At 38.9% G+C, this 24,266-nt stretch overlaps 1 protein-coding gene and 1 long non-coding RNA gene across 3 annotated transcripts in view; both read left to right on the forward strand.

Annotated features, from left to right (window-relative positions):
* The window catches only part of LOC308401828, a 226,244-nt gene extending 220,558 nt beyond the window's left edge, over positions 1-5,686 (forward strand). Inside the window, exons 1-5 of one of the 2 annotated variants that reach the window (XR_013972617.1) lie at positions 4,253-4,407; positions 4,505-4,616; positions 4,932-5,020; positions 5,133-5,305; positions 5,469-5,686. This is a non-coding gene — a long non-coding RNA (uncharacterized lncRNA). Of the gene's footprint in view, positions 1-4,252; positions 4,408-4,504; positions 4,617-4,931; positions 5,021-5,132; positions 5,306-5,468 lie in introns of those variants that run through there. The other variant, XR_013972616.1, reaches the window with a different exon arrangement.
* Positions 5,687-7,299: 1,613 nt separating this feature from the next.
* On the forward strand, positions 7,300-12,659 carry LOC308401686 (uncharacterized protein). The gene is made up of 7 exons (XM_080890019.1): positions 7,300-7,677; positions 8,992-9,160; positions 9,280-9,363; positions 9,470-9,633; positions 11,819-11,923; positions 11,997-12,041; positions 12,178-12,659. Exons 2-6 carry the CDS (start codon positions 9,113-9,115, stop codon positions 12,025-12,027), a joined length of 432 nt encoding a protein of 143 aa, XP_080746145.1. The 5' UTR covers positions 7,300-7,677; positions 8,992-9,112; the 3' UTR covers positions 12,028-12,041; positions 12,178-12,659.
* The last annotated feature ends 11,607 nt before the right edge of the window (positions 12,660-24,266 follow it).

Consider the following 24,266-nt stretch of genomic DNA (forward strand, 5'->3'; position numbering starts at 1 on the left):
CTTTTTGTCAACTTTTCGCCAATAAAGTATTAAGTTAGCCTTAAGGACCTTGGTGGATGTAAGTCAAATTTTAACACACTGTTAGCAGGACCCCACTTTACACCCCTGCAAAGTTATGTTATGCAGCTCAGATATGTCCTCCTCTGAGACTGAAGTATTTTATTGTTGGATCTTCTTAAGGTTAAGTTTTTAATGCTTAAATAGTTTTAAATACTTTGTTTAAACTTGTTCACAGTTGCTGAACAGAAAGGTTTGGAGTCTGTGGTTTTTGTCATTTGCTGATAAACATGCTGGCCACATTAGCAAAGGCACAACAATCAAGTCAAGTCAGCTTTATTTGTACAGCACGTTTAAAAGATATCAAGTGTCAACCAAAGTGCTGAACAGAGGGACAATGTAGTCTGAGTGGGTGAGAGATTTAAGAGTTTTGCTCTCAGGTTACAAAGAAAGAAACTGGTCCAGGTCATCAAAAACCCATCTATGTTTACATGTAGTGATATTGTTGGTTATCATTCATCAGGGACCAGAAAGAGAACTCTGAAAATGAATTTCTTTTGGTTTAAAAGTCATTAAAGATGTACGCTGTACAAGCATATGACCCTGAAAAATAAAGTTCAAAGAAAGCACCAAATTACCATGACATTCATTTCCATGACAAATGTATGCAAATGTCTGACTACAACTGTAATACCTCTTCTATTAACGTGTGTTAATTACACACTTTCACATTTATATATTTTATAAGTGAATGCCTCATGTAAAATCCAGTCATCCCCAACTGGTCATGTCAGATAGCCTATGTGTTTATACATCACTTTACATTTAATCAGTGGTTAATCAGTAGCAGGACAAGCACTCGATCCCTGGCTGCTCCAGTCTGAATGCTAAAATATTCTTGGGGAAGATTCTGAACCTCGAGTTGATCTTATGCGTTCCTGCTGGAACTCCTTCAGTGAACTTCTGAAAATGTATAGTTTTAAATACTTTATATAATATTTCTTATTTTAGATAAGTGACCTATGGTAGTGGCTGAACTCGTGTTTTTAATTTCATTACATGAATGTTGTCTTTTTTTAAAAATTGAAACAACATTATTTCCGTGACCTGAAGCTGAAACTCAACACTGATTGGACAACATGTGTTGGAATTTAAAACTTAATTGTACACCTTTTTGTGATTACATTGTACTTCAGAATTTACTGTTTTCTTTTTCACCTTTATGGTGGTTTAGTAATTCCCTTCAGATGTGGCAAGAGCCCTTTTGTGAATCTACATCTTCTCGGTGGCGGCACAGATGTTGTCAGGGAGTTCCATTTTTCCTGGCTTGCTTAAAAAGTGTGGTTAGGTACACTCATCATGTGTCACGGAGTGTGGGTTCGGTTGGTTCTACATTGTTCAGTTTATTATTATTTCTCATTATGTTTGTAGGTCTGAGTTACTTTCTCAATTTAGTTCCCAATCCTGTCAAGTCTGCCTCCACTCTGTTTATCACTTATCACTTGCCCTCCATTGTGTGCTTTGTGCTTAGCTCTGCTTCCTTCCATCTAAAGGACCATTTTCACAGCATTTGTTTTATTTGTTTGTTAAGACACTCAACACTTTCTGTGAATCTTTCAAGCATAAAAAACTGAAAAACGCCAACTAGATGATTTATGCAAGCATGTTTCCACCTCCATGCTTTACTGTGAGGATGCTGTTATTTGAATCATAATCACAAATGGGGAGTTGAGTTGAAGCCACAGAGCTTGATTTTAGTTTGGTCTGACCTCGGCACTTTCTCCCACGCCTTCTCTGAATCATTTAGACGTTCGCTGACAAACTCGAGGCGGGCCTGAACATGTGCCTTCTTTAGCAGCAGTGTTTTAATACATTACAGTGTAGTGTGTTACCACTGGTGTTGTTAGTGACTGTGGTCCAAACTGCCTTCAGATCAGCCTTCAGAAAATCCTGCGTTTTCCCAGGATTTTCAAAACACTCTCGAAAACGCATACATTTGATGTGTGGACAGCGGAAACAGAGACTTTCTAAAATTATGACACATTTTAGTCATGTGATGCAGTCATGTGACCAATTAAACTAAGATAGCAGAGGGCATTATACAGCACTCTCACTCGCTTTTGCAACTTTTTACTTTCGTGTTACTCGCAGCAACAACTCCACCTCATTATTAGTCCATTTAAAAAACTCGGTGCTTTTCCTCGACATTTTGCCGCGACGTTTCAAAGAGCCGGAAAGTAAATCAACAGCTGACAGCAATGAGGCAGGTCGAATCGTCTTGCGTTTCATGCATGCGCAGGACTGGAATGCAGTGTTAGGGAGTAACGGAATACATGTACCGCCGTTACGTATTTAAAATACAAAATATGAGTAACTGTATTCCGTTACAGTTACCGTTTAAAAAGGTGGTATTCAGAATACAGTTACTTTGTTGAAATAAATGGATTACACTGCGGTACTTTCCTGTTTCATTTTGTCGCGGGTCAGGACTGTTTGGGTTTTGTTTGACAGCTACGATCTGTTGTTCCAGGCGGCAGCGTTACGGTTGCCATGGTTACAGGGCGACGCTCTCTCTCTCTGCGACTGTGTGCTTCCTGGGTGAGAGAGCGCCTTTTCGTTGTTGTTGTTGTTGTTGTTGTTGTTGTTGTTGTTGTTGTTGTTGTTGTTGTTGTTGTTGTTGTTGTTGTTGTTGTTGTTGTTGTTGTGCTAAGCTAACAGGCAGAACGCTACAATCATAGCTCTAAAGAATGTAGCATCATGGGCAGTGTAGTTCGTGCTGCAGGGAGAATGGACTGCCATACACGTTATGGGTCTGTGAGCGCGAGGAGGGAGAAAAAGGGGAGTGGAAAGGTACGAGTTGTCATCGAGGAAAAACGGGAGCTGGAAGCATGTAAATATAATAATAACCACTGCAGCCAAGAAGAGAGCTTGACGAGCCCAGTTATAAGTAAGCTATTCCCAGATAGCAAGGAGACATTGAACAGATGTTGATTTTCCATCTGAACCATCAGAATCGTCAGGATTGAAATGTCAACACAAAACCAATGTTGAAACAACATTGAAATACTGATGAAACCTGACACTGACATTGAAATAACATTGATTCACTGTTGTTCTGTCATCGTTGATTGTTGATCTATTTATAGTTGACAAGGTGACAACAATCACGTTGAAAAACCATCGATTTATGGTTGAGCGGGAAATTAAAGCTGCTACCACTTGGACTATTCCGCAGCACCCCTATCACATTGGTACATCCCTCCAGGTAACCATTGTCTTGTACAGTAGAGCGGGACATTAGATTTACTCTCAGCGGAATTGACCGGAGAAGGCATCAGTTCATGCACTGGACTGGCCTGCACCACGATTAGTATAAGGTAAGAATGAATGACTTTTGTTCTATTCGTTATTTCCACGGTTGCATTTGAATAACAGTAAAAAAAAAAAAAACAAACTTGTTAATGTAAAGTTTCGGATAAAATGTGGGAGCCCGAAATTGTGTCTACTTTCATCTTACAATCCGGCAACAAATAAATTGCACTGCAAACAAAGTCTATCAACAAAGAAAACATTTTCGTTTCATACTTTTCCGTTATATTCCCTTATAAAGCTAGCTTTAACGCTCTGTAGTTGCTTTTTAGCATAGTACTACAAAAAATTGTAAATCTGTGATATATGATTGATAAACGTAAAGGTAACTGTATAAATGTGTTCAATGACTTTGTTACTTTTAATGATTGGAGAGCACCCGCTTCGATTCGCACTCAATTCAAACTTTACGCTGCACGCTCACCTAACTTTACGCTGCACGCTCACCTAACTTGCGTTTGCACCTTTTGTCCGCACGTAAACTGCGTTTAGCATTTACGTGTGGACGAGGAAGACGGAGAAAACGCAGCGTCAAAGGTGTGCGCCTATTTTGACGCCACACTGTGCGCCAAGTTTTTGTCTCGGTGCCATGAATTCCTACAATGGCAGACTTAGACAAAATACTGTTAATTTTATTATCTTCAGTGTTTAAATGCTTACATATACGGGTTTGCTTTTAATTGTTGCCTATATACATTTTAAGCTATTATTTATTATTTAGTTCAATCAATAGATCAAGTTTTGTAGTGACTATGAAATATATTGTAATTATCTGTTTCCTGTTTATCCTAGACAGGGCAAAAAAGGACTCCAAATTAAAAAAAAAGATAAAAATGAAAGACTGGTGCATTGTGCAGTTTAGCACTGGTAGCACTGGTGGTACAGAAATAGTCCCTAGATCATGGATAAATGGGGAGAAATTGTCATGGCCTCCATATCCTCCGTGAGACACATTGAGGATCCACGACGCAGTAAAGAGGAGAGTTCATCCTGGTGCAACATGGCTCACCTATGCACCAGTCCGACTTCTAATAAGCCATGGTGGGTATCATCTGGATTGGTGTTGTATAAATGTAACAATAACAAGTTTTTCGTGTCCTAATTTATGTCTGGCCATACATTGTGTTTGTACTTCCAGACACATTTCACGAAGCAGAACGCAGTCTTCAGAAATATCTAAGTGAACACTGTGATACGTCTGACCTTCAGTCCGAAGCTGAAACTCAGACCAGTCATAAAAGAAAGCACAAGTAAAACTTTTTTTATTTCACAAACATATCTTTGATTGCTAAGAATTTATGATCTTGTCTTTTATACATATCTGTGGTGCTTGCATACTGCAATATCACCACATAATATAGTCCAAAAAGTGGAAGCTTGTAAACTTTTTATAAATGCAAAGCCGTGTACACTTGTGCAATTCAAAAATTCCTTGTATACTGTACCTTCTTGCACATCTCCGTTTCCTGTGTGTGTTGTTATAAATCAAACTGTAACTTTAGGAAAAAATATTCCAAAAGCACATTTGTAATTACTTATGACTGTTTTCAACTTTTTTTCTTTAGACCAAATCCCCTGTACACATATAGTGACTCAGAGGATGAGCAGCCCACAAAAAAATGGTTTCCCCAGGCCCCTCGAGTGAAAATACCAGGTAATAAAATACTGTCTAGTGTCTTTGTACATATCTGTGTGTGACACAAGGAAACGTTTGACAAGTTGTCTGTATTCTTAAATACTTAAAAAAAATTATCTTTTTCTGTCAGACCTGACGAGAGCTGTTAACGAACTCCGTGAGGAGGTCAGAGCCATCCGCAATACCGGCTGCAATGAATCGGTAGATGCTGGGGTACTGCCTCTGGATTTGCCCTTGCACAACATTGAGGAGCTAAACAATGCAGAGCCAGCTCTTCAATCACAAGAGGCAAATAAGGCAATGGTAAGTATATAAAGGTTATGTACACTTTGTAACTATAAAGTGTAATAGCTGTCAGATGTGATTTAAATACATAACAACGGCCTGTTGGTTAAACACACAAGCACTTGCATACACATTTAAGACATGAGACACGCTAATTCCATCTCTTAAAATGTGTCTATAGGTGAGACGCTTTGCCTTGATTGGAGCCTGACGCAGCAGTTAGGGGCAAACTCTATGTCCGAGTTAGTCTTTGCACAAGCAGTGCAGAAATGGCTCCGATACGCCCCAGATCGTTTGGGTGGTGCAGGACGCACATCATGCAAAAAAATTACAAACTTCTGTGAATCATATAAACGTAAATAGGAAACTGTCTTTTAATAAAGTATTTAGCAAACGAAACATGCCTATTGACCTTTTTTTGTTTATTTTTTTTCTCTGTTACATCACATGCAATGCTTTCTTATTTTAGGATATTAATATTGACATTATACATTGTGAGACATTTAGGTTTTTTTTTATAAAGGGTGTCCAATTTAAGGAATAAGTACAATTATGTGTTTAGGTGGTTGAAGTATTGATGGAAACATGCAGTAGTTTAGTATTGGTTAAAATACCTATAAAGAAAGGTAGATTTCCAGTCATGATTTAACTGTTGTTTTAATAAAAAGCAACTGTGCGAAAGAGGTGGAAAATCAACACCATAGCTCAACAGTGTTTCAATATCAGAATCTGACATTGTTTCAATGTCAGCAGTATTAGAAAATATAACGTTGAATCAACGTCAGGTTTCAACATTGATTCAACATCAAAACCTGACGTTTCAACGTTAAAAAAGGGTGCAAGAGTGACGTCAGGTCAACGTCACACTTCAACGTTGATTCAATGACACAGCCTGATATTGACTCAACATTGTTTCAGTGTTTCCTTGCTATCTGGGTTAAGACTCGACTGTACACCGTGTTCGTGTTTTCCTCCGAAAACAATAAGTTCCGTTGGAGCAGTCTTTCAACGCCTCTCTCTGTCTCTCGCAAGAAAAGTTGACCCACACAACAAAGTAAAGCTATTTTTCGGCTACGAGCCGACAGGGACCCCGCCGTATTAGTCAGAGGTCCCTTTACTACAGTTCGGAGTCGCCTTCAGTAATAGTAATAAATCACACAGCAATAGTAGTAAAAAGCATGATAATATATTAAGTAATCCAAAGTATTCAGAATACGTTACTGTCATTGAGTAACGTAACGGAATACGTTACAGAATACATTTTGGGGCATGTATTCTGTATTCTGTAATGGAATACATTTTAAAAGTAACCTTCCCAACACTGCTGGAATGTAAGTGTTTTCGGCCATTTCAATGTGGACGCACAACTATGTGAAAACGACTGAAAGCGCTGGTGTGGACACAAAATGCTGTTTTCAAATCTAGCGTGGGCATAGCCTTAATCTGGCCAGCATGTCCTGGTCTGCCCCAGGGCCTCACACCCCACCCGGGAGGTGCCAGCGACGCATTCCTGCCAGATGCCTGAACCACCTTTACTGGGTCCTTTCTATGTGGAGGAGTAGAAGCTCTTCTCTGAGCCCCCTTCCAGATGGCTGAACAGCTAAACTCCTCGCTTTATCTCTACGAGAGAAGCCAGCCACACTTTGGAAGAAGTCTACTTGTGTCTAAAAGTCTTTTTCTAATACATCTCAGAGCTCCTCCCCAGTGTTGGTCAAGTTACTTGAAAAAAGTAATCAGTAACTAATTACTGATTACTTCCCCAAAAAAGTAATCCCGTTACTTTACTGATTACTTATTTTCAAAAGTAATTAATTACTTAGTTACTTTTTAAAAACACGATTTACAACCTGAATAGGTGATAAAGCGATAGATCTTTCAGCCCAATTCTACTTTTTCTACATAATCCATCATATAAAATGTAATCAAATGGAAAAGACTCTTTAAAACTTGTTTTATTAATTTTAATCTTTTAACTTTATGCATCAAGCAAAAATTTAATTATATGCAACATTCTCTGACTGGAAGAAATTTGTTTAATATTTAAACCTATTTTCCGCATATTCCAGCACATAAAATGTTTTTTTTTGTGTTTACACTCAGTCTTTCAAATAGATGCAAGTAAAACACAGCAGAAAATAAATAAAGTCAAAGACTCAGCGGTCCTTTTGCTCTATTTTCACCTGTAAAGCAGGAGTAGGGTAGGCGGAGGTTTATCCTGGTGCAGGTGTGCCGCGGTCAGTGTGTTTCTCTGTGAGTTTCCCATTACGTCGTTGCGCACTCGGAGCTTGTTTAGGGGTTTTTTTTTCGCTGTAAAAAGTTTTCTTCCCACGCACAATGCTAATGGACGCTAATGTTTTTGTCACTTTTTATGGAATCAAACTCAAAGTAAGGTCAGTACTTCCACGCTTTAAACGCTGCACGCTCATACTCTCTCCCGCACTCGATATATGATCCATTGTTGATCTGCACACAGCTGTTGTCACGAACGTCGCACTGGCTTACATTCTCGCAAAAAAAATCACGGTTTTAGTAACGCAGTAACGCAGCGTTCCTACGGTAAAGTAACGGTACTCTAATTACCGTTTTTGCAATAGTAATCCCGTACTTTACCCGTTACTTGAAAAAAGTAATCGGATTACAGTAACGTGTTACTGCCCATCTCTGCTCCTCCCACACCTGAGTTCTTTGCTTCAGCCAACATGTTCCTTGCTCGTTTCTCCTTTTTTCTAAACTGAGCACCTGATGGCTTTGAACTTTTCTTGTCCATCTTCCATTGGTTTTAATTTTGGACTCCAGTATGAACACAAATCCACCAACTTGAGGATCGCCACAACATAACCTAACAGACCTACACCTTAGTTCACAGATTCACTTTGTCTAGGGTTCTGGGATTTCACACAACCCAGGATTCAAATCATGATTACATAATGGGCTTGGATTTACAACATTATGAACCCCTTTCCACGGGTTGTGTTTGAGACATTAAATCATCAAAATATAAAATATAAATTTTAAATTGTTATTGATCCCTTTACCTCTAGTCCTAAAGTGTATATTTATTTTCTTACTCTTCTTATATATATTGTTTGTTTACTTGCACTGCTGTAACTGGAGCCTCGTCGTCTCGTCTCTCTATATACTGGACTGTATGTAGCGGAGATGACAATAAAATTGACTTTGACTTAGGCAGCGAGCAGGCGCACCGAGGGCTCTCGCGCTCACTTTTCGCGTATAGAATTTCGATAAAACATCGGTGCAAATTATAAGTCTGTATCATAATGTCTGGTGTTTTCGTGTTTGTTGTTTTGTTTTATTTTGCGAGTTGGTTATTAGATGCTGCTCCAGCCACCAGTGAATCCCCCGCCGCCCCGCCCTCTCCTCCGTGTGCCGGCGTGCCGCAAGCAGCAGGCGCACCTCGCAAACGGAGGGCGCCGTTACTCCCAGCAAAAGGGCGATAGAAAACCGATCAGTGCCTGTACCATTCCTAATATGCGCTGGCTGATGTCGGGGCAGCATGAGAACGAGCAATTCCCCCCCCCCCCCCCCCCCCCCCCCCCGATGCCCGTGATGCCGCCCCGGGCAACCGCCCGTGCCGCCCGTATGAAAAACCGCTACTACACACCTGTGTGTTCATGGCCCTAGTGGCCATTAGAGGAACTGCAGCTTTAGAAGTACGTTCACTAGTGTCCCGCCTGCTCACTCAGATATTGCCCCTGGCGTGGATTTGTTTGATGTCCTTTGGAGCAAAAGCGATGCACTAGCAGAGGAGCTCCACTCGTACTCCTTCCTCAGAGAGCTGTGACAGAGCAGTGCTACTCCAGCTTCATGCAGCAGGAGGCGCTGTATTTGACCCGAGTGAGAAGCACTCTGGAGGTATGAGGTCACCATGTTTATCCCAGAATCAGCGGCTGTGAATGTTCTTACAACCTTTTCCAGACCAGCTCTTTTCATAGACTTTCAGACTTCAGCTCCTTCTTTGACTTTTCTTGCAGGTCCTGATTCGTAATCGAGAGGAGACTGACGACATTAGGCCACTGCTGCTGGACACACTTAAACGCTACAGCAGCACAAACCAGGTGAAACCATTTTCCTGCAGCAGTCAAAAGAAAAACACACCACTGAAACAACAGATCATGCAAAATGAATTAAATTAATTGTGATTCACTCTGTCCTGTCCTTCAGAGCCTCCTGGCTTCACCTCCCCCACAGTGGCTCCATTGTCCTCTCCAACTGTACCACTCTGTGGTTTTGGAGGAGCCGGTTTATTGGTTAGTGGCTCTGTCGGCCCGGCCCTGTCTACGTTGCTTCCTGGCTCAAGAACTGCTTGAAGAGCTACTGATTTCCAGGTCCATGACTAACAGCTTCTAGCTTCTACCAGGAGTGGAGCAAAGACAGTCTGAAGGAGGTCAGACATATATATGTATGTATATATATGTGTATATATACATATGTATATACACATGTCTGACCTCCTTCAGTATGTATATGTGTATATATATATATGTATATACTATAATATTGGCCATATTATATTCACATTACCACAGTGAGATGATTTTAGTCTCATGAACAACATTAACTAATTGTTATTTACTAACTAATCTTAAATGACTGTTCAGCACAGAAATGAAGCCCAACAATCATGTTTTAGAGTCCTGTGGTCTCTGCCTCAGATACTCAACTAAAGTGATGTCATGACAACAATGAATGACCAACAAAACATTTTTCTCCTTCATTTCTGTCAAACAAAGCTGTATGTAACGTTTCTCGCGATTAGTATCATGGTTGCTAGGCAACCTGAACAGCGCGACAAAGGCTAGACCGTCCCATTTCACAGGCCTCTCACTTCCGCACTTCTCGTACTTATAGTACGCACCGTACGTAGTATGCATAGTGCGCGTCCTTCAAGCGTGCAGACCCTGAATTGGGACTCAGCCTTTGTGTATTTAAGTCGTGTCTTCTGTTGTAGTAGTTGCTGGTCCGTCTGTGTATCCACCATGCTTCATCTGTGTGTTCTCCCTGCTGTCCGTCGTCATTTACCGCTGCTCATCCTCCTTCGTGTTCAGGTCCTGGTTTGTGTTCAGTAGTTTAGTAGTCCTCAGTTTAAATAGTCTTCAGTCCCGTTTGCTGTTTCTCCATTTGCATTTTGTGTTCAATAAACCACCTCACCTTCACGAGTGCCTGCGACTTGATTCTCCTTTAATATTTCCACACGACTCACTCTACTCGCCGTGACAAGTACATGGTTGTGAAGCAGGTCATATAAAGCTTTTACTAATTTTCATATTTGGTGTGACCTTGATTGATTTTGAACTGATTTAAATTGAAGTTAAAATGCCTCGAGCTGTTATTGGTGTCTGCCATCCAGTGTTGGTCCAGTTACTTTAAAAAAAAGTAATTAGTTCCTGAGTGCTTATTACTTCTCCAAGAAAGTAATCCTGTTACTTTATTGATTACTTATTTTCAAAGGGAATTTGTTACTTACTTACTTTTTTAAAACATGATACACAACCTGAATAGGTAATAAAGCAATAGATCCTTAAGCTCAGTTCTATTTTTTTTGCATAATCCGTCATATAAAAGGTAATGAAATGAAAAAGTCTCCTTTTAAAACTTGTTTTAATCTTTTAACTTTATGCACATTGCATAAATATTAAGTTATATGCAACATTCTCCGACTGGAAGAAAATCTTTAACATTTAAACCAATTCTCTGCATATTCCAGCAAATAAAATAAAATAACTTTTATGTTTACACTCATTCTTTCAAACAGATGAGAGTAAAACACAGCAAAAAATAAAGTCAAAGATTTAGCGGCACTAAATTCTGTCACTCTTAAATCTACTGTCACATGTTTAGCAGGAGGTGGAGGTTTGCCCGGTGCCACAGAGGTCATGTCAGTGGGAGGATCTGTGTGAATTTCACATGCCCGTGGCAGTGCTTGCTCAGATTTGAAGTTTAATTTTTCTCTGTAAAAAGAAGTTTTCTTCCTACGCAGAGTGAACAGCGGATGCTAACGTTTTTGTCACTTTTTATGGAATCAAACTCAAAGTAATGTCAGTACTTCCACGCTTTAAACACTGCACGCTCATACTCTCTCCTGCACTAAGACACTCTCACAAACAAAATCACGGTTCAGTAACGCAATAATGCAGAGTTCTTACAAGAAATTAACAGTAATCTAATTACGTTTTTGCAATAGTAATCCCTTACTTTACTCGTTGCTTGAAAAAAGTAATCAGATTATGTGTCACTGCCCACCTCTGCTACCATCACACAAAATTTGGACATGATGTCTTGAAAACTGTGGACACTAGACAGACAAACAGAGCTGATTATATCCCTCGTCCTTTAGAAGGGTGAACAATGATGCAGAGAGGAAACACAGTGAGATCCTAAATGTTCCAGTTTTCCTTTTTCTTAGTGTACCATCTCTGCTTATCAACTTTTGAGCTTTTGTGTTTTGCTTTTCTTCTTGTGATGACAACAAACAGCCTTTTTTTACTCCCTCTTTCTCTCTCTGTGACACAGGTACAAAAAGGTGATAAAGGAGAATCAGGATCATATGGATGCATTTAAAGCCATCAATATCTTCAGAGAGCACATGATGGCCCAGAAGGCTTTCTACAAGGCTCTGTAAGAACATATCAGTGCGCGTCTCTTTGTTTTCTGTTGCCTGGAGTTTCTAATGTGTGCGTCTCTGCTGCAGGGTCTGTTCATCTGAAGAAGGCAAACAATGAAGAAGTAAAGCAAGGTGGGTCAGCTTTACTGTAGAGTCGGCAAACTGTCAAATGAATTACCTTGATTATTCTTGTTTGGTTTCAAAGCTCAGCTCAGTCTTTCTGTTTTCAGCAGTTTTATGGACAAGTGCATGTTTTTTTTGCCTGCAGACAGACGTCACTGCTGGGATGAAGGAAACAACTTTAACTCTCTTCAATCAAGAAAGCTTGATGCTGCGTACTGAGAAGCTTGGAAAGAAAAGCAACTGGACTTCTTTGTTTCACGTTTCATCTCTGAGGTGAAACATCTTCAAGAAACTCAAAGAGGTCCAGTCAGTATTCTTTTCAAGCTCTTTGGATTACCATGACCTGGATAACTGAGAACCTACACAGGCAATAACTACATTGTCAATTCTATTCTATTGAATTGCACAGAATCAGAACAACAGTCCTCTCGAGTCACTTTATTTCGTAAGGCAGACTATCTCACAGAGGTGTGCATCTGTTTACATTCTGGGTCCTTTTTCAGTATTTGTCCTCTTTTTGCATTCTGACACATTCAGTGGTGGTTTGTTGTTCTTTGAACTCTTCTCTATCCTCTTTTCTGAAATTCATGAAAAAGGGAACAAAATGTTCAGAAAGAGATATAAAATTACAGATTCACATTGATAGTTTTGGTATTATCCTACCTACAGACAGTCCTGGTAGACGTTGTCAAACCCAGTAACCTATCTCACAAATTTAAAGAACATGATCTGGGAATTAGATTCTTCAAAATGTTATGTGTTGTTTCTCCCCCCTTTGAACCAAATCTTCTGTTTTTTAATATACCTTGCCCAGGTTGTTTTTGCTAATGAGCAAACAGATTATGTATTAGATTTGAGATATGAAACATTTAATAAAAACACTGTAAAATGTTTAAGTTAAAACACAGTAATTTAGAAGGGAAAAATGTGAAGCATGAGAAAAGATAAAATCTGTTATAAAATCTGTTATGGGTTAAAGCATGTAAACCTATTCTAACAGAAACCCTAAATAAATAAAATAAAAATAAAACCCTCAAATAAAATAAAACCCTCAAATTCTAAATTTGTGCAAAGCGTTGTGTTGCCATTTTAATCCAAAGGGAGAAAAACCATTGAAACTCTTTATTCATGTGTGTTTATGTTTAAAGAACCCTGCATCGTAATAACAGACCATTTCAAACGGCTGTCTTTGTCTCCCCCTGCAGGCTTAAATAGGACATTGCACCCTTTTAAAGATCTCTGCAAAGTAATTGAGTACTACTATTAGTACTACACTTATCCAACTTTACTACTACCTTACATTATTACCAATGCTACTATTTAGGAATACTGTCATTGCTTTCATTTCTAATACTGCTACTGCTTCTACTCTACATTTGCAAAAATGTTTGAGCAAACACAGACAAAAGAGGACACGAAAGAAACAACTTTGAATCTCTTCAAGAGTATTCAAGACTGTTAAATTTGATGCATATTTTTAGTTTGAACTGCAACCTATGAATTAAATTTTATTTTTTCTGATATCTGTATGTCAAATTTTCTACTTGACTCAAAATTTGGAGTTCGGTATCTCGAATTTTCAACTTAACTATAACTAAACAATAACTAAAGTTGAAAATAAGCTGAAAGTTCATCATACTAACATTGTATTTTGAGATAACTTTCAACCTAACTCTGCCTGATGTTTTAATATATTCACAATGTTGTTGTTTTTTGTTTTGTTTTGTTTTTATCATCGATGTGATCAGGTCCTGGCCTAACATTTTTTATTTAGGGTTATAGAATTTGAAACATCGAGCAGGTGTTACAGAACACCAGAGGATTATCGCCGTTCTCTACTGTAGGGAAATACTCGATAGCTAATTAGCATTCTGCGTCAAAGATTCTGTTGGCAATAACATAGTGTGATTTAGAATACAATTATTTGGCAATAGCTACTTGCAGCACTGGCTGTTAAAGCGGTTTAAAAATGGACAAACCCTGGATATTTGCGTGAACTTGCTTAATATTAAACGCAGAAGTCAGGGTTTTTCTATTGGATGAAAGGCTTACGTTAAGAGACAAGCTAGCATTACCTAACATTGAATAGAAAAAACACAATTTAGGGTTAGATTACCTAAATTAAATTATCCTTTTTGCTAATGTTGATCATACTTTCCACTGATGGACATATTCCAGTTAGGGCAGATGAGCTTCATTAGATGAAGCTGTTTTTCTTCAAGCTAATCATTACAATTTGGATGTGGTTGAGGCAGAATAGTGGCAATGGCCTTTACTGATTTCTATATCTACTTCACTTCATGCAATACTAACATTAAACCATCGTACTGTCATAGCAAAGATTGAAAAAGAACATTGTGAATACCTTATTATTAATAACATAAGATAACTTTGACATAATTGCTCTGTTTGAACCAGTTATTTGCAACTGTTTACTTAAAGCGGAAGCCTTAGTTATACGTGTTGAATATGATACATACGACAACAAAAATAAAATGTATTCATGGCCATTTTGTAACGTTATTGCGATAGGGCCCCCTTCTGATGTTTTTACGTAATTTGAAGATGTCATAGACATTACATTACATTAGGGACCCCAAGCAAATGTTATTTCCATGGGCATCCTCTGTTGGTGTGTGGTGTCTATTTAAAGTTTCATACTAAGTAGTATTAATACAACCATCAACAACCAAGTATGGTGCAATGAATGTTTGTACAAGTTTCTTGTGAGACATCGTGTACACATTGCTCAAGAGTTGTCACTGAACGTGATAGAACTACAGGTCGTAAGGGGAAAATCTGCGTTCCCCGACTGGTTAGCGACTAGTTTATGGAGGTTGCTCGCTGTCCCAGGGCGAAAGTGATAGCTAAGAGGCTGCTGCACCAAAAACTTCATGGCTATGGTGACATGGTTTTCTGTGTTTGGATGGAAGATGGTAACTTGCTTGCAAAACTAACTGCAAGCCAAGTGGTAGAAAACTAGAAAAGTTAACTACCGCAAGATGGTGACGTGAGCTGTCGCAGTGGTCCGCGGGCTGCACAATTTAGCAGCTTTCTTTTTTATTTTGAGTATTTTTATTTCACGTCTCCTCTGATTAGCAAGAGCACATGTGTAGTACAGTAAAACTGAACAGCTCATGGTTCTAGACCACACAAACCTGCACACTTTCTACGACAATGACTGGGACTCAATCCCCCCTGATATCTGAAGGAATACGGACTCCAACTTCACCATACAACCGCTGAAGTGGCACAGGCAATGGAGGCATAGGAAACAGAAGATGGGGAAGAGAGCGGGGCTAAGAGCTAAGCTAAGTGCTAACCCACACAGACCTGCTATTCCGAGTCTCTTCCTCATCAACTCACGGTCACTAAACAACAAGACGGATGAGCTACAACTGCGGACTGCCTCACGTTGTTTGGATTACTGTGCTATGATCACAGCAGAGACTTGGCTGGACTCTTTTACCCCAGACACTGCAACTGAGCTAGCGGGCCCCACTACATTCAGACCGGACAGGAGAGTGTAACAACAACAAAGACTGGTAAAGTGTTCCTGAACCAGAAGCCATGGCTCAACAGCGAGGTGCGAGCTCTACTAAGAGCATGGGACAGTGCCTTCAAATCAGTAGACCAACAAGTCTACAAAGAGGCACGCCAATCTCTGCTTAAAGCGCATAACAGAAGCCAAGCGCAAATACAAACAATGCACTTTAACACAAACAACTTCAAAAACATGTGGCAGGGGATCAAGACACTTACTGGCTACAAAGACAGTCACATACAAACAAACTCCATGGACATCACCTTACCTGACACCCTAAACCAGTTCTTCACCCGCTTTGACCAACAAAACAGGGACACCATCACCTATCCTGCTGTTTCAGAGAGGGACAAGGCCCCCATCCAGCTGGAGCAGCATCAGCTCAGAGCCGCACTGCGCAGAGTCAACGCGAGGAAGGCAGCTGGTCCAGACAGTGTGGCAGAAAGAGTGCTTAAAGCATGTGCAGACCAACCAGCAGAGGTTTTCACCACCATCTTGAACCTCTCACTGTTAGTCTGTGGTACCATCCTGCTTTAAGTCAACTACCATCGTTCCAGTGCCCAAGAAGAGCTGCTTGAATGACTACCGTCCAGTTGCTTTAACATCCGTAATTGCTAAATGTTTTGAGAAACTCATCATGTTGTACATCAAAGCTGTCATCCCTGCAAACCTCGATCCATACTAATTTGCAAACAAGGCAAACAGGTCGACAGAGGACGCCATGATAACAGCTCTTCACACAACCCTCACACATCTGGACAGTAGTAACATTTATGTGAGAATGCTGTTTTTTGACTTCAGCTCTGCCTTCAATATAGTTCAACCCCACAAACTGATTAATAAAGTAAGCTACTTAGGACTCAGTAGCTCACTGTGCACCTGGATATTGGACTTCCGGAGCGATAGACCCCAGAACATCAGGATGGGAGAGCACACCTCCTCCACCCTCATTCTGAACGTAGGTGTCCCACAGGGGTGTATCCTCCATCCCTTAATATACTCTTCACCCATGACTGTTCTTCAATTCACACCAGTAACACCATTATAAAATTTGCAGGCGACACCACCATCATAGGAGTGATTGACGACAACAACAATGAATCAGCCTACAGAGACGAGGTTCAGCATCCGAAACAATGGTGTGACAACAACAACCTGCATCTGAACACAGCCAAGACCAAGGAGATGGTCTTGACTTCAGAAGAACAAAGCGATCAGAGCACTCAGCCCAAGGAAGTACAGGGTGGGCCATTTATATGGATACACCGTAATAACATGGGAATGGTTGGTGATATTAAAGTCCTGTTTGTGGCACATTAGTATATGTGAGGGGGCAAACTCCTCAAGATGGGTGGTGACCAGTGTTGGTCAAGTTAATTGAAAAAAGTAATCAGTAACTAATTACTGATTACTTCCCCAAAAAAGTAATCCCGTTACTTTACTGATTACTTATTTTCAAAAGTAATTAATTACTTAGTTACTTAGTTACTTTTTAAAAACACGATTTACAACCTGAAGAGGTGATAAAGCGATAGATCTTTCAGCCCAATTCTACTTTTTCTACATAATCCATCATACAAAATGTAATCAAATGGAAAAGTCTCTTTTTTTTAACTTCTTTTATCAGTTTTAATCTTTTAACTTTATGCATCAAGCAAACCTGTAATTATATGCAACATTCTCTGACTTGAATAAATTAGTTTAACATTTAAACCTATTTTCTGCACATTCCAGCACATAAAATAAAATGTTTTTTGTGTTTACACTCAGTCTTTCAAATAGATGCAAGTAAAACACAACAGAAAATAAATAAAGTCAAAGACTAGCGGTCCTCTTGCTCTATTTTCACCTGTAAAGCAGGAGTGGGTTAGGCAGATGGGGCGACCGTGGCTCAGGGGGTTGGGACGCGTATCTGTAACCGGAAGGTCGCCGGTTCGATCCCCGGGCTCTCTGTCCTGGTCGTTGTGTCCTTGGGCAAGACACTTTACCCTACTGCCTACTGGTGTTGGCCAGAGGGGCCGATGGCGCGATATGGCAGCCTCGCTGCCCCAGGGCAACTGTGGCTACAACCGTAGCTTGCCTCCACCAGTGTATGAATGTGAGAGTGAATGAATAGTGGCATTGTAAAGCGCTTTGGGTGCCTTGAAAAGCACTATATAAATCCAATCCATTATTACCCATCTCTGGTGGTGACCATGGTGGCTATTTAGAAGTCGGCCATCTTGGATACAACTTTTATATCCTTCAATAGGAAGAGGACCATGTGACTAGGGATGGGTATCGTTTAGGTTTTATCCGATACCGGTGCCAAATCGGTACTTTTGAAACCGGTGCTTAAACGGTGCTCGAACCGGTGCTTAAAGAATGGAGAACACAAACTTTGTCCAAAAACCTCTCATGTTCAGCTGTTTTTTTTTTGGTTTTTTTTGCAAAAAGATAACAATGTTAGCCTTTTCTGCAGCTATGGGGCATATATGGTATCACTCCTGGCTGGAAGCAGTGCTTAAACAATGGAAAAAAAACACAAACTTTGTCCAAAAACCTCTCATGTTTAACTGTTTCCCACTTTTTCTTTGGTCATTTTAGCCTTTTTGTCCAGGGTGATGGTATCTGCCATCAAACAAGAGGACAGCCGCATGTAGCTATGATGATGTTTGCTAGTTCACCTTACATGCATTAATGTAATAACGTGGTTAGCCTACTCAACGTAAATTACACTCGAACAACATTAAGCGACTCACGCAGAGAAGAACGGCTTCTGCTGCCATCATCATCCTCATCATTTCTGCTACACTGGCAGGGCTAGGGGCCAGGACTCTATTCTTCGTGTTTTTGGGGGATGTTGCTCCGGGTCCGATAACTGGCAACCCACCCGACGTGCACAGTGTGAGGTCTCGCAGCAAGCTATCAAATACGGCGCATTTCTCGGCTTTTAAAAAAAACGCTATGCGTCGCCAGGTGTTTCATCGGATTCGAGGTGTTACCTCCTTTGACAGTATCACAGTATCAGCTTAAAGCACTTGTTGCAGGCTGCTGAGTTTGCATATTTTGCTGTGAAGTACAGCCAGACTTTTGACCGCTTCGCCTTGGACATTTTTAATCTGTAGCTCTGCTCTAACTGAACGTACGTACCTGGCCCCGCCTACTATCCTCGGAAACGTAAAATGATTGGCTAGAAGTGTATCACAGCTCAGGAAAAAAAAGCACCGAAATAAAGCACCGAAATGTGCGCTGCTTTTCGGTCTGGTTACTACCGTTTATGTCAGAACCGGTGCCATCATGGCACCGGACACCGGTACCCATCCCTACATGTGAGACATCAAAATTATTGGTAATGTCACAAGAAAAACAATGGTGTTCTTGGTTTCAATGTAACTTTATTCTTTCATGAGTTATTTACAAGTTTCTGACCACTTATAAAATGTGTTCAATGTGCTGTGTGTTGGATTGTCAATGCAATCCTCATCTCCCACTCTTCACACACTGATAGCCATCCAGTATCCGTAGTTTCCGTAGTTTCAGGTGCTGCACATCTCGTATCTTCACACCATAGACAAATGCCTTCAGATGACCCCAAAAGTCTAAGGGGGTCCGATCGGGAGACCTTGGGGGCCATTCAACTGGCCCACGACGACCAATCCACTTTCCAGGAAACTGTTCATCTAGGAATGCTCGGACCTGGCACCCATAATGTGGTGGTGCACCATCTTGCTGGAAAAACTCAGAGAACCTGCCAGCTTCAGTGCACAAAGAGGGAAACACATCATCATGTAGCAATTTCAAATATACAGTGGCCTTGAGGTTTCTATTGATGAAGAATGGACCCACTATCGTTGTACCCCATATACCACACCAAACCATCACTTTTGTTGTTCCAACAGTATTGGAGGGATCCATCCAATGTGGGTTAGTGTCAGACCAATAGCGGTGGTTTTGTTTGTGTCATGACCCTGTGCCTTCTCGGCTGACTCTGTATGGCTACAAGTGTTTTTGTTGTGCTGCATCTCTCTCTCTCCCCTCCCGCGCACTGCGCTCTACCGGGGCGGAGTCGTGACGGCTCCAGCCCCTGGCTCGGACACCTGCAAGCAATCATTTCATTTCATTTCATTTCATTTTTATTTATTTCACACTTGGTACTACAATCAAACAAAACAACCACATCTTCTGTCAACAAAACACAACAACCATGTGTGAAAAGGAGCAGGAAGAAGAAAATATTCTTATTAAACCCTGCCCCCTATCTACCATCGAACTTATATCACCGGTGGGCACCAAAAATCAGGAACAAACTAATATTGACATTTCTCTCCGGTCGAATCCCAAACCAACATCACATTCATTCGCATTCTTCATACTGAGTTATCGTTTTAAACATATAACACTTTTTAAAACATTGTAAATTTATACAATTCTTTAAATCATAATGAAGTGAATTCCACAGTCTTATACCCCTAACCGTTGTGCTCATTAATCTTTGTGTAGTCCTGGCTAACTGATGTTTAAAATAAAATTTCCTTCTATTCTCTTCTCCCCTTGAACACATCAAAAATACTCTTTGTAACTTAAAAGGTAAAATATTATTTTTAGCCTTAAACATAATTAATAATGTCCGTAATTTCACTAAATCTCCTAATTTTAATAATTTTGATTCTATAAATAATTTATTTGTATGTTCTCTATATTTAACATTATGAATTATTCGTATAACTTTCTTCTGTAATAGGTTTAAAGGTTTTATGGTATTCTCATATGTATTCCCCCAAACTTCAACACAATAGTTGATATATGAAAAAAACAAGGAAAAATATAAAATACGCATTGTTTTATAATTTAATAAATCTCTTATACTACCCAAAATATAAATACTTTTGACCATTTTCTTTCTAATATGTTCAATATGAGATTTCCATGTCAAATTCTCATCCACTATTACACCCAAAAAACGAAATTCAGTAACTCTTTCAATCAATTCTTCCTCTATAAACATAATGACTTTATCCTCCTTTACACGATTGCCAAATATCATATATTTCGTTTTTGTCAGATTCAAAGATAATTTATTTACATCAAACCATTTTTTTATTCTTAACATCTCAGAAGTCATAATTTCAACCAAGTCTTTCAAATTCTCTCCAGAGCAATAAAAATTTGTGTCATCTGCAAATAAAATCGAATTTAACCTTTTAGATACGTCACAAATATCATTAATATATAAATTAAAGAGTTTAGGTCCCAAAATAGAACCTTGAGGAACACCACATACAATCTTCAGTCTTTCAGAAGTATTGCCAAAATAATAAACATATTGCAACCTATTCTCTAAATAACTCATTAACCAATTCAATGCTACTCCTCTCACTCCATAGTTATACAATTTAGAAATCAAAATAGAATGTTGTATCGTATCAAAAGCTTTTTTTAAATCAACAAATACTCCCACTGTGTATTTATTATTATGTGTTGCAGATGAAATATCTTCAATAAAAGTCAACAACGCTAATGCCGTTGACCTATTTTTACGAAATCCAAATTGGTTTTCATGTATTAGTTGATATTTTTCAATAAAACTATCAAGTCTTTGTGCAAAGAGTTTTTCTAGCAATTTTGAAAACTGTGATAAAAGAGACACTGGCCTATAATTGTTAAAACTATGCTTATCTCCTGATTTATATAATGGTATTACTTTTGCCACTTTCATTCTGTCAGGGAATACTCCTGACTGTAGCGAAAGATTAAAAATATAACAAAGAGGAGTACTTATACAATCTATTGTCTTTTTAATTATGACCATGTCTATACCATCACAATCAGTAGATTTTTTATTTTTACAATTTTTTACGATTGCTACTATTTCTTTTATGGTAGTATCGGCTAAGAATATGGAATTAACCATTCTATTATCACCTATCCAGGCTTCCTCATCTCCTGGATCATCATTTTTCCTGATTAGATTTGCTAAAGTAGGTCCAACATTTACAAAAAAAGAATTGAATTCGTTTGCTACTTCGGTCTTATCTTTAACAACTTGATTATTATTAATAAAATAATTAGGCCGAACTTTGGGTGTGTTCTTATTACCCAATACCTCTTTAAAAATATTCCAAATGCCCTTAATATTATTTTTGTTTTCCTGAAAAACTTTATTATAGTAATCTTTCTTAGCTTTCCTCAATATTAATACCAACTTATTTTTATATAGTTTATATTTCATTTCCGCGTTTTTAGTTCTATATATTATATACTCCCTATATAAATTATTTTTCTTTTTACACGCATTTGCAAGACCCTTAGTTATCCAAGGTTTCCTATTTATATTCTTTTTCTTATGCTTAAATGATATCAATGGACAATGTTTATCATACAAGGCCAAATATATATTTAGAAATACTCCGTATGCAATGTTGACCTCATTAACATAAACCTCCTTCCAGTCCGTTTCCATGAGATCTTGTCTAAACCTATTAATTGCTTCATCATTTCTTAACCTTCTATAACTCACAAAACTAGCTTCTTTCTTTCTTTTCATATTTAAATCGAAAATAACAAAGACTGGTAGATGATCGCTTATATCATTTATGATGAGGCCACTTTCAATATTATTCTCCAAACTATTAATAAAAATATGATCAATTAGTGTTTCTGATTTCTCCGTTATTCTACTCGGCTTTATAATTAAAGGATAAAATCCTTTACCATATAATAGTTCAAAAAAATCTGACGAAGCCTTATCATTTGTCACTTTACAAAGATCAATATTGTAATCACCACACAAACATACAGTCTTATTTCCCTTAACCTTACTCAATAAATTTTTCTACTGCTTCTGTAAATAACTCAATCTGTGATCCCGGTTTCCTATATATACACGTTACAATTATATTACTTCTCTTTTCTATATCCAATTCTACTGTCACAGACTCCATTAAATCATCCATAACAACAGACATACATTCAACTTTTTTACATTTCAAATCACAATTAACGAAAAGTGCCACCCCTCCTGCCTTTGTCTTAATTCTATTCACAAAGTACAAATCGTATCCTTCAATACAAAAATTACAACCCTTATTCTCATCTAACCATGTTTCAGACAGAGCAATTATTTGAAACTTGCCTCTCAGACTATACAGAAAATCTTCAATCGAAGCAAAACTTCTATAAAGACTTCTGCAGTTGATATGAATTAAAGAAAATGTATTGGCTATATCAACCTTATCCCTGAATTGCTCCTCTGTAAAATAATCACATGTGACATTAATTGTATTAAGCACATTCCTTTCAGGGTCAATACCTACTTCAAAATCATATGATTTATAATCTGTGTCATCAAACATAATGCATAAATTATTCTAGCGCTATCTATTACCTCATAAGAAAGAAAAGGAAACAAAAAAAGAGAAAAAAAGGAGAAAAAAAAGAAAAAAACTGAAAAAGGAAAGAAAAGATCCTAAGCAATCTCACATTCATTTATCAACATATTTTAAAGTCCGTTGATCTTGTTATCTTCCATATCCAATTTTACAATTTCCTTTTGTCCTTTTCCTCCCGAAGTAGCATTTGACCTTGCCAAAAAAAAAAACTAGTTATAGCCATAATTGGTCGCAACCATTTGTCTATCTTAATCATATTATCACGTATAATTGTCCAATTCCTCAAGTTCCTTAATCGTTACAACCTTGGCTTCTTCTGGTGTTCCATTCAGTTTAATCATCACTTTGCAATTCCTGGTCCAGGTTGCTTGAATCTTTTTCTCCTTCCGTAAAATACGAGCTTGTCTTGCAATATCTGCATTTCTTTTTGTAAGATGTTCATTCAAATATACTCCACTTCCTTTCAAAAGGCTGGACCTTCTCAGCAATTCTACTTTGTGTTTTCGATTGACAAATCTCACTACAATTGCTGGAGGAGCATTTTTGTGCCTTCTAGGAAGAGTATAGCATGCAGATATATTGTTACTATGCAGGGGAAGATTTTTACTCGAAAAGAATTCCACAACCTGCCGTTCCAACGATTGTAGCTCCTCCATCGGGGGCACGTCCTCTCCTCGTTTTGCACCAGTCCCAGATTCGGTAACTCTCGCATATGTTCTGTGTTTAGTTTCCAGACCTGTAATGACCATTTCCTCGAGTCGAGCCTGCTGTTCTAGGTCGTCCACCTTCCTTTCCAAAAAATGGATTGTCTTATCTTTCTCCTTGACCAGATCTTTTAGTTCTTTGATTTGCTCCATCATCGACATTAATATTCCTTGTTGCTTATTTACTTTTTCAATTTCCGACGTCAACGAATTAAGTGAATGCTTAATCTCTTCCAAATCTTCTTCGACTTTCTTCATCTTTGCCATTTTGTCCCTCTTTGATGTCAATTATTAGTATCTTTGTTTGCCCAAACAAAATCTATAGCCAGAATTATTTGGAATTTTTTCTTATCACCAAACATTACGGCACCACCGCAAGGACGCCAATCCGGCTGTAATCACTTAAAAAGCAAAGACAAAGAAAAAGTGGTCGGAGCAGTCGTGACGGCAGCCGACCTCACCGGCGCCATCATCTCACCCACTTCTTAAGGCGGCTGCTGAGAGTGCTTCCTCGCTGGATTATTGTGTAACACTCGTCAGTGTCATCACCTATCTGAGCCGTTTTTCGAGTTTCTGTCGTGCCACTACTCACCTGCCTTTCCTCTCTGTGCCAGAA

Source organism: Rhamphochromis sp. 'chilingali', assembly GCF_963969265.1.
Source record: "Rhamphochromis sp. 'chilingali' genome assembly, chromosome: 1".
Taxonomy (NCBI): Eukaryota; Metazoa; Chordata; class Actinopteri; order Cichliformes; family Cichlidae; genus Rhamphochromis; species Rhamphochromis sp. 'chilingali'.

Excerpts from the sequence above, each read along its gene's own strand:
- LOC308401686 (XM_080890019.1), top strand. The coding sequence starts at position 9,113 with ATGCAGCAGGAGGCGCTGTATTTGACCCGAGTGAGAAGCACTCTGGAG. Across the intron at positions 9,161-9,279 it reads GAGTGAGAAGCACTCTGGAG|GTCCTGATTCGTAATCGAGA; the intron begins GTATGAGGTCAC and ends CTTTTCTTGCAG. Across the intron at positions 9,634-11,818 it reads GAAGAGCTACTGATTTCCAG|GTACAAAAAGGTGATAAAGG; the intron begins GTCCATGACTAA and ends TCTGTGACACAG.